Here is a 9160-nt window from a genome sequence, read left to right as displayed (position 1 = left end):
CTGCATGGCCACCTCCGCTCAGCCTGGCAAGGCACAGCCCCTGCGCCCACACCAGGCACCAGCACCAGCCCCCACTGCCTGCAGCCCCGGCCCAGGGAGAGGGGATGGGGCAGCCCCCCCACCTCGGGGGCAGGCAGTCCCAGGCCAGGGAGGGTGACAAGGCGTGAGCTGTGTCCCACTGCTCCTGCTCACGTACTTTCTGGGGTTCCTAGAAAGCGAAGGGGAAGTTCAGGCTCCGAAGAGGCTGTGGGGAGGCCCAGCCCTCACCTTTCCACCCGACCTTCGAGGCGCTGCGGTGGGGATGGGGCAGCAGAGCCTCCGGGCCCTTTCCAGGGAACAGTGGAGCTCCCACGCGTGGGCTGTGGGGAGGGAAGGAGAGAGGGAAGGAGGGAGAGAGCGGGCCCACCTGCCAGGATGGAGCAGCCCCATGCCCATGCTAAGGGGTCCATCCTGGGGCAGGAGCTGGAGCACAGCACCCACCCTGGGACATCCGGCCCCCCAGGCAGAAACTTAGCCCTTGGCTGTGGTGCTGAGGAGCCACAAGAGGAGTGGGATTTCCTGGAAAGCTGGAGGGGACCCCAAGGCAGTCAGGGGGACCACGAGAAGGAGAGAGGGGAGCCCCGTGCCCCAAGGGAGCATCCGTGCCTTGTCCCATCCTGGGGGGAGCAGGAGCTGGCTACACATCCAGACTGCCGCCCGCGCACCCCCCGGCTGGCCGCAGCTTCCCCTTTGCTTCTGCAGAAGAGCACACGACCACAGAGGGGAAGACCCATCACAAAGGCCAGGGCTGCCCCTCGGCACGTTGGCGGGACCGGGGGCAGCGGCACGCTACCCAGAACCGGAGGCGGGAGGTGAGCAAGACTAGGGATGCTTCATGTTCAGAAACCCCCCTGCGAGAAGGGAGTCTTGGGGCGGGGTGGGGGGGAGGCATATGGCTGCCCCGCAGGGGTGTGGGGGCCAAGGGGAGCCCTTGCCCTGCTGCAGGCAGGACCATGAGGTGGGACAGAGCCCATCCTTGCTGGACCCCTCCTCGGCCGCAATCACAGATACGAACGCAGGAGCAAAGATCACAAAACTTTATACAGGAGAGACCCACAAGTGGCCCCTCAGCCCCGGGGCACTGCTCCCCAACTCAGGTGTGGGGGGAGCGGGACAGGCAGGAGCCGGCAGCCCCAGCCCTGCAGCAATCCCAGGAGACACACGGGGTGAAGGAGCCCAGCAGGGATGGCCTGCACGATTCCCTCGGGCCTGGGGCCAGCGCTCCCCCCAAACCAGGCTCTGTCCCCAGGGGAGGTGCCGGGGGCTGGTCCTGCGGCCGCTGGCACGACGACTGTGGTGCAGAGCTGTGGTAGCGGCAGGCTCCACCTGCGCCTCCCTGGGTATCGGGTCGGTCCCTGCAGCAGCACGGCCCTCACAGGGCTCTCCTGTCCCTGGTGGTCACAGCCAAGCCCAGGCAGCCCCAGCATGGGGACTCCGGTGGCTCCAGCTCACTGCAGCACACAGACTTCCCTGTCCTCATCTTCCTCGCTGGCTGCCTCTCCTAGCGGCTCTGGCACTGCCGGCACATCCTCCACGGCCACCACTTTCTCCCGTAACTCCATCAGCAGGTCGCGGCTCTCACTGGGTGGCAGGTTGCTCAGGTAGTACTGGGGTGCCAGCTCCACCAGCCTGTGGGAATGAAGGGGTCAAGGAGAGGCAGCCGACCCCAGGGGCATCCCTGGACCAGCCTCCTCACTCCCTGGCATGGGGACACTCCCCCACCTGCTCCACCCGCCCACAGGAGAGGAGGCCAGCAGGCCAGTGACAGCTATGGAGCCACATACAGACACAGCCCGGGCACGACCTGTCCCTCCCCATCCCTGAGGTCCTCACATTTGGGGCTGGATCTCCGAGACCACGCGAAGGCAGTTGTCCTGTGAGATGGTGAACTCATGGTAGAGGACCCAGGGGGGCAGGCGCTGGGGGGGCTGCCGCAACAGGTAGCAGCAGGCTGGGGGCAGGTGGGCCACATGCTTGTGCGTCAGCATCACATAGTTGCCGGAGCCGTCAATGTCCCGGGCCACCTGAGGAGCAGAGTGGGAGGGGAGCAGGGCTGGCTGGCATGAGCCCCCCATCCCCCCAGCCAAGCTGCCTGTGGCCCCCCAGCGAACCTTGAGGAAGTAGCCAGAGATGAGAGCTCTCTGGATGTTGAGCACGTTGGCATCGGTGCCGAAGGCGGGGGGTGAGACAGGCAGCTCGATGCGCTGCATCACCTCCAGCAGCTCTGCCCGCACGATGCTCGCCAGCCGCAGCGCCTCCCCGTTCACCGCGTGCTTGCGGCACCAGCCCTCATCCGCGTTGTCTGTGGGGAGAGCGGGGTCAGCACCACAGGGACAGGGTGGACAAGTAGAGACCCCGCATGGAAGCCAGTGGCCTGGCTGGGCTAGGGCTCATTGGCCATGAAACTAGGCGCCGTGGCTCCCATAGACTGCGTCCCCTCAATGCAGTGGGGACAGGGACTGTGCAGAGAGCGTGGCCCCCAGGTTGGGCTGGGACCCCCTCACAACCAGGCTGGGGTGCCTGGATGGGGTCACAAATGTGGCTCAGTGCTCACTCCTGAAAGGAGCAGGGGGGACACGAGGGAGCTGTGGGACACCCATGGGGTGCGCAGCCCACTGACAGTTGAGCCCCTGCCTGGCACTCACGCTGCTGGAAGGCGTTGAAGATGTTGATGAGGGTGAAGTGGTCTCCGTCTGGGTGGAGCAGGGCCCGCCGGCGCATGGTCACCGCCTCCTCCAGGTGTGTGGAAGGGGGCACAAAGCAGGGGGAAGCTGGGGATTGTGCAGAGGGAAGGTCACCATGTGACCCCCAGCACCAGCCCTGCCAGTGCTGGCTCTCTGGGGGCTGCACCGTGCCCTGCACCAGCAGCAGATAGGGCTCTGAGCCCCTTGGCATGGTACCTGTGAGCATGGCAGCCAGGCTGACCATCTCCTCCACGCAGTCGAATTCGCAGGAGGCAATGAGCGCCTTGGCCAGCTGAGGGTCCAGAGGGAACTCCGACATGATGATCCCCACCTCTGACAGGTTCCCATCATCATCCAGAGCGGCCAGGTAGTCCAGGTCCTCCAGTGCTTGCATCAGTGACTCAGGGGCTGGGGTAGGACATCAGCCAGCTGCCAAGACCAGGCAGCCCATCCTCCTCCTCCACCCGTGGGACCCTCCAGACCCTCTTCAGAGACAACTCAGGCTGTGGTGACAGCCATGGCCATGGCCAGCCTCCAGTTCCTCCCACATGTCTGCCCCTATTGCCCCCCTCTGCTCCAGCCCCCCCATGCCATACCCGCCCCCTCTGCATCCCGCAGGCACTACCTGGCCGGTCAAGGAAGTCGCACTGGCCCATGTCGGCGATGTCCAGGCGTTTCAGCAGCAGCACAAGGCGGCTGAGGCTGGTCTCGCTGACGTGGGGTGCAGGGTTGGGGGGCAGGTGATGTTCGTAGAAGGCCTCTGAGTAGAGGCGCAGGCAGGTGCCTGCAGGAGAGGGGTCATGAGCCATGATGGTGGGAGAGATGGAGCCCAGGCACAGGGCAGCAAGTGCAGGCAGGCAGAGAAGCGTGCTGGGCCACGGGCTGCCTGGAGCCCCAGCGGGGTGGGACCAACAGCCCTCTCCATTTGGGGGACACCCGGGCAGGGGCTCTCACCTTGAGGGCTTCCTGCGGCTCGCTGCATGCGCGACTCTGCCTGGCTCTTGCTGATGGGTCGCAGCACCTGGGACTCTGCCCGGATGCGGGGGTTGTAGACCTGCAGGTGATGCCGTGAGAAGGGACACCCACAGACGAGTCCCCACCTTCTCCCAAGGCCCCTCCGCCCCACTGGTGCAGTGCTGCCACTGCCACCTCCCTGAGGCAGACCGTGTGCCCCACACAGAGTCCCCTAGCCTGGACCATCACAGCAGGACCTGGGCCGAGCAGACGATGCAGAGCTATGCAGCCCTGCTACTCCCTCTCCAGACTTGCCTCAGCCCATGCTGCTGGCTGTGCCCCAGAGCAGAGCCAGGCCCCCCGCTCGCCACCGCTGGACACCCCTGACGCAGGCTGGCACACTCACGTTGCGTAGCTCCAGCCCAGAGTCAATGACGAAGCGCACGGTCCCCAGAGAGAAGGAGGAGTCAGCAAGCCAGTGGGTGACGATCACCCGCCTTTCTCGGCTGCTCTCCTCCAGCACCTCATACACCTTCTGCGCTGCACGGCCCACACCGGGGTGCAGGGGCAGGACCAGCAGCGGGCCCAGCCCTGGGTTCAGCGCCATGGCCTCAGTCTGGATGGCCCCACAGCACTCAGCGATCTCCTGCAGGGAAGGAGAGGGGGACATGAGTGATGCCCGCCGATGCCCGGAGAGGCTCCATACCCAGGACAGGGTGCTGTGCTGGGACCTGTGGCTGCCTCCCCATGCCCTAGGGGGGAAAGACCCCAGGCCCCCCATGGTGCCCACAGCCCCTCCACAGAGGAGGCGCAGCTCCTGCAGTTTACTCCCCAGCAGTAGCCCCCATCGTCCTCAGGGCTCCCCGCACAGAGCTGAGAAGGATCCCCCAAACCTTGCCCCTGCCCCCCGTTCTGGCCTCGTGGCATGTTGAATCCCCCAGGAGCCAAACCGTGGGGTATCCACAGCCCACCTGCTCGCTGGCCAGGAAGAGCAGGATGTGGCCAGGCTCCTGCCGCCGGTGGATGTCCAGCACAGCCTGGCAGGCAGCCGCAACATGGCCACGGGCCGGTGGATCCCTGTAGAGCAGCTGGGGAGAGAGACTGGGTCCTGGCACCCGCACCACAGGGGGGTCCCCGCAGAAGGCTCGGAGCCGTTCCTCCATGGCCGGCGAGGTCACCACCACCACCTTCAGTGCAGGGCGCTGGCGCAGCACGTCCTTCAGCAGCCCCAGCAGCACGTCAGTGGGCACCGTCCGCTCCTGCGCCTCGTCCAGCACCACCACCCCATACTGCCGCAGCAGTGGGTCTGACGTCATCTCCCGCAGCAGCATCTCATCTGAGCAGTACCTGCCATGGACCGCCCCCATCAGTGTGGGGCAGTCATGGAGACCCTTGGCACCGTGGGCTGCACCCTCGTGGGCATCCCCGCACACAGCCCCAAGGGAGCATGCCTTGCCCCCTCCCCAATGGCAGAAGCCCCCACCACAGCCTCAGGAGGGCCTGGGCAGCCAGCAACGAGGCCAGGCTGGATTAAGAGATTATGCTGCTGCCGGGGAGCTCAGCGGGATTAAAGTGTGGTGCAACAGGCGCTCCCGGCATGGCAGCCTGGGGGGAGCCCCCGCCGTCCTCATACCTGAGGATGGTCTCGGTGGTGCAGCAGTCCTCGTGGGGGACACAGTAGCCGACCTCATGGCCCAGGTTGAGGTCCATCTCATCCGCCACGCGCAGGGAGAGGCTGAGGGCAGCCAGGCTGTGGGGCTGGGTGCAGGCCACCAGGCCGTGGACGAACTGCAGGGAAAGGGCATACTCCGCGCACCACTGTGGGATCTGCAGGGACAGAATGTTGGTCAGGGCAGGGACAGCATTGCCCAAGCCAGGAGCACCGGGATGTTCCCCTGCTCATCATGGAGCGGCGCCCGCTGTGTGCCCCAAGAAGGGCAGAGGGACCGTTCCCACAGCAGCCCCCAGAGTTCCAGCTGTAAGACCTCCCAAGCCAGAGGCCGTAGAGAAGCACTTGACAGCCCAGGCAGGACCTTCTCTCCTTAGTATTATCAATTCTGAGCCCCAGAGCCTCATCACCCCATCCCTGTAGCTTTCTGCCTCATTATAGGACACCACGGCCCTGGCTCTTGCATTAAGGACACAGAACAACAATCCTCTCTGCCTCCACCTCCCCAGGAAAAATAGGGCTGGAGGGGTATGTACTGCACTGCCTTTGCCAGAGCTGCCAGCTCAGACAGAGCGGTGCCTCCAGCTAATGCCTGCCAGGGCTTAAGAGGCATTTGGGCAATGCCCTTAATAACGTGCTTTAACTTTTGGTTAGCCTTAGAGCGGTGAGGCAGTTGGACTAGATGATGGCTGCTGGTCCCTTCTGACTGGAGCCATCCTGCTCTATTCTAACTGCCCCCCCTACTCCTCTCCAGGGAAGGGTGGGCAGGCTTCCAGTCAGGTTCCACACAGAGTAGTGGTCACTGGCTGGGTCCATGAGATCCAGACCTTGCAGCAGCCACAAGGCTGGGGAAGGGGCTTGAGCATCCTTGCGTGGGGCCAGAGGGATCACACACCACTCCAGGAAGCCCCACGGTGAGAGACAGGGAAGGAAATGCCAGGGAGCTGCCCAAGCACCCAGCCAGGTGGTGTGGGAAGGTCCCAGGGCCATGTGGATGTCCCTTGGACATTGGGGACCAGAAATCTGCTGTTTAGCTGCTCCCAACACACCTGCCCTCCTTGCTCATTCCTCCCACCCCACGTACCCCCAAGAGCAGGTGACTGCGCCCCTGTGTCTGCCCAGCACCCCAAGTCACAGACAGATAGAGTCCTGCCCCGGGGCTGCCTCCAGAGAGCCCAGCTTGCAGCCAGGTTGGAGCAGACGGGTCAATCACGTGCCCGGCAGTGACCACGGGCGGGCGTGCAGCCTGCTCTGCTTCTCCACCCAGCCCCACAACTGTCCCATGGATTAGCTTGGCTCTGTCTCTGTGCATGGCTCTGCACCTTCCCTTCCACCACCTTCCTGCCTGCAAAGACCATCAAGGGCAGTGCCACAGGATGCAGCCAACCCTCGGCCATGACAACAGTGAAGGGACCCAGCTTGCACATTGGCTCTTCCCACTTTGGGTGGCAGCACTGTGTGTTTGAGGGGTGCTGGTGCACCAACATGCAGGATCAGATGCTTCACACAGGTCAAGTCATGTCCCCTGGGTCTGCTCAGGGGATGGTGGTCGCAGGACCCCGCAGGGATTGTAGGCAGGGTGCCTGCACCCAAAAGCAGCCCGACCCTGGGGCCAGACCAGGCCAGGGCCCGCACAAAGGCTTTATTACCCAAATCCATCACTCTGCGGGTTGGTCAGTGCCGCAGGCTGAACCCAGGCCCGCACTGCAGCAGGGTCACACCCAAGGGAGGTGGTTTGGGCCCCGAGCCCACTGCCAACACCCTGATAGCCCCAGAGGCCAGCAGCTGCCACGCAGCGACCCAGCCTGCTCCAGCCCCGTAGAGGCCATGGCTGCCCCCGCAGCTTCCAGGTGATCCCTCCCCTGGTCAAAGTCTGTGTGACGACGTCTCTGGCTGTTGCGCCAGGGGCTGTCAGATGGGACCAGCTCCCTGGGACAGGCAGGCTGGATCCTGGCACCCTGGACCCACCACCGTCCAGCCTCACTGCCCACACCCACTGCCGCCCCATGCACCTGGGCTCAGCTCCAGGGAGGGGCTGTTTCCCCCTCCCTGCGTTGCCTCCTGTGCCTGCCTGGCACCCTGCACTGCTGCAGCAGCCGCTCCCAGGGCAGCCATGGAAGCACTTCCCGGCTCGTGCTGCGGCTTTGCCCAGGGCCCCAGCGCCTGCCCTGGCACATCCCCACGTGCGACCACCTGGCTTTGCACTAGCCCTGCCCCACACCAGGCTCACCGCAGCGGCATGCTCCCAGGTACGGCAGCAGAGCCAAAGCCCTGAGGGGCCCATGACCTGCTCTGTCCTCCCCCCAAGCTCAGATGCTGCTGTGGGTTCAGGGAGCTGCTGCAGTCTCATCCCCATGCCTTCTGCCCACAGCCCTGCAGCCACCCAGGCTCCCACCTCCCCACTCCTCCATGGCCCAGGGACTGCCAGCCAGCACTGCTGGGGTGAGACCCTGGTGGCTCCTGTGCCATGGGAGCTGTGGCTCGCTCGGCCTCAGGGCAGGACCCAGCTGCTGCCAACAGCAGTGCCACAGGTGTTTTGAGCAAGTGGGATGGCGTGCAGAGAGAGACCACTGGCAGAGTGACTGGTACCGCAGCCCCATGCCGGGCTCCAGGCAGCAATGTGGTCCTGTCCAGCCACACTCAGCCCCCAGCAGGGCTGGCCACCCTGACACAACTCCCCCACTCACCTGGGTGCTCTTGCCAGTGCCAGGGGGGCCGGACACCAGGATGATGCCACTGTTGCCTTCCAGGTGCTCCATGAAGCTGTACTTGGTGGTCCAGACAGGCAGCTCCCGGCGCTGCCGCAGGAGCTCATAGTAGCGGGAGGAGAAGGGCAGCCCATCGTAGGGGTTCACCTCCAAGTCACCATTGCAGCCCAGGGCTGGGTCGTCATCTTCCTCCTCTTCCTCCAGCGTGGAGCCAGGGCCGCTCTGCCGGGGTGGGGAGCCAGGGGCCCCACAGCCAGCCATGGCAGGGACGTTGGCGCCGGTGCTGCAAGGGCAGGCAGGAGGTGGAGCAGGGCCTGGGGGAGCCTGGCACTGACCCACCCTCACCCACACCCCTGGAAGGAGGGAGCTTGATGCGGCCCACCGTACCGTCCTGCTGGGGTGGGGGGCACCTGGGGGGCACAGGGGACAGTGGCAGGCAGGAGGGTGCGGGCAGAGAGTGATAGGGACAGGCAGGGGTTTGACACAGCCTGGGCGTGGGGAGCGGGGAGAGGCAGGTGACAGGGCTGGGGTGTGGGGGACCGGGGGGGACGGGCAGAGGACCTGGGAGAGCACGGCAGGACCGAGCGGGGTTCAGGGGACTGGACCGGGCTGTGCATGGGGGACCGGGCCGGGGTGCAGTGGGTGTGGGACAGAGCAGACACCTTGGAAGTGGGCGGACAATACGGGGCCGATCCCAGCAGACGGACCCGAATGGAACGGGACGGGCCGGAGGGGCACAGGTACCGGACAGACGGACTGGACCGGACGGGGCACCTGAGCACTCGGACGGGACGGGACCGAACCGGACCGGATCAGACCGGACGGGATGGGGACAGGTCTCCCGACTCGGCTCCCCCCGAGCCGCGGCTCCGGTTGCGGTTCCGGTTGCGGTTCCGGTTCCAGTTCCGGCCCGTCCCGGCCGCCGCTCACCTGCGCGCGCCGCCGGCACCACCACCACCTCGGGGCCTGCTCCGGGAGACCGTCAGGTGACCGCGGCGCCGTCACGTGGCCCCGCCCGCGGCCGCCAATCAGCGCCGCGGGGGCGTTCCTCGCCCGCCGGCGCGCGGCCCGTTGCTAGGCGCGGCCCTGCCTGCGTGGCGACCGGC

General features: G+C 65.8%; 1 protein-coding gene across 1 annotated transcript; it reads right to left on the bottom strand.

The window, feature by feature from the left end:
• Positions 1-1062: 1062 nt before the first annotated feature.
• On the bottom strand, positions 1063-8331 carry DQX1 (DEAQ-box RNA dependent ATPase 1). Its single transcript, XM_074147678.1, has 11 exons — positions 8034-8331; positions 5311-5504; positions 4649-5024; positions 4084-4323; positions 3678-3777; positions 3349-3507; positions 2940-3131; positions 2685-2810; positions 2151-2341; positions 1873-2063; positions 1063-1668 (listed from the first exon to the last, which is right to left on the bottom strand). Exons 1-11 carry the CDS (start codon positions 8313-8315, stop codon positions 1488-1490), a joined length of 2232 nt encoding a protein of 743 aa, XP_074003779.1. The 5' UTR covers positions 8316-8331; the 3' UTR covers positions 1063-1487.
• Positions 8332-9160: the final 829 nt, after the last annotated feature.

This window comes from Numenius arquata, chromosome 5 (assembly GCF_964106895.1).
Source record: "Numenius arquata chromosome 5, bNumArq3.hap1.1, whole genome shotgun sequence".
Classification (NCBI taxonomy): domain Eukaryota; kingdom Metazoa; phylum Chordata; class Aves; order Charadriiformes; family Scolopacidae; genus Numenius; species Numenius arquata.
The sequence above is the reverse complement of the archived record's forward strand: the minus strand, read 5'-3'. Positions and strand labels throughout refer to the sequence as shown.

Coding starts and splice junctions, on each gene's coding strand:
- DQX1 (XM_074147678.1), bottom strand. CDS start 8,315: ATGGCTGGCTGTGGGGCCCCTGGCTCCCCACCCCGGCAGAGCGGCCCT. Junction 3,508..3,677: donor AGCCGCAGGAAGCCCTCAAG/GTGAGAGCCCCT, acceptor CCTCTCCTGCAG/GCACCTGCCTGCGCCTCTAC. Junction 3,132..3,348: donor CGACTTCCTTGACCGGCCAG/GTAGTGCCTGCG, acceptor GTCCTACCCCAG/CCCCTGAGTCACTGATGCAA.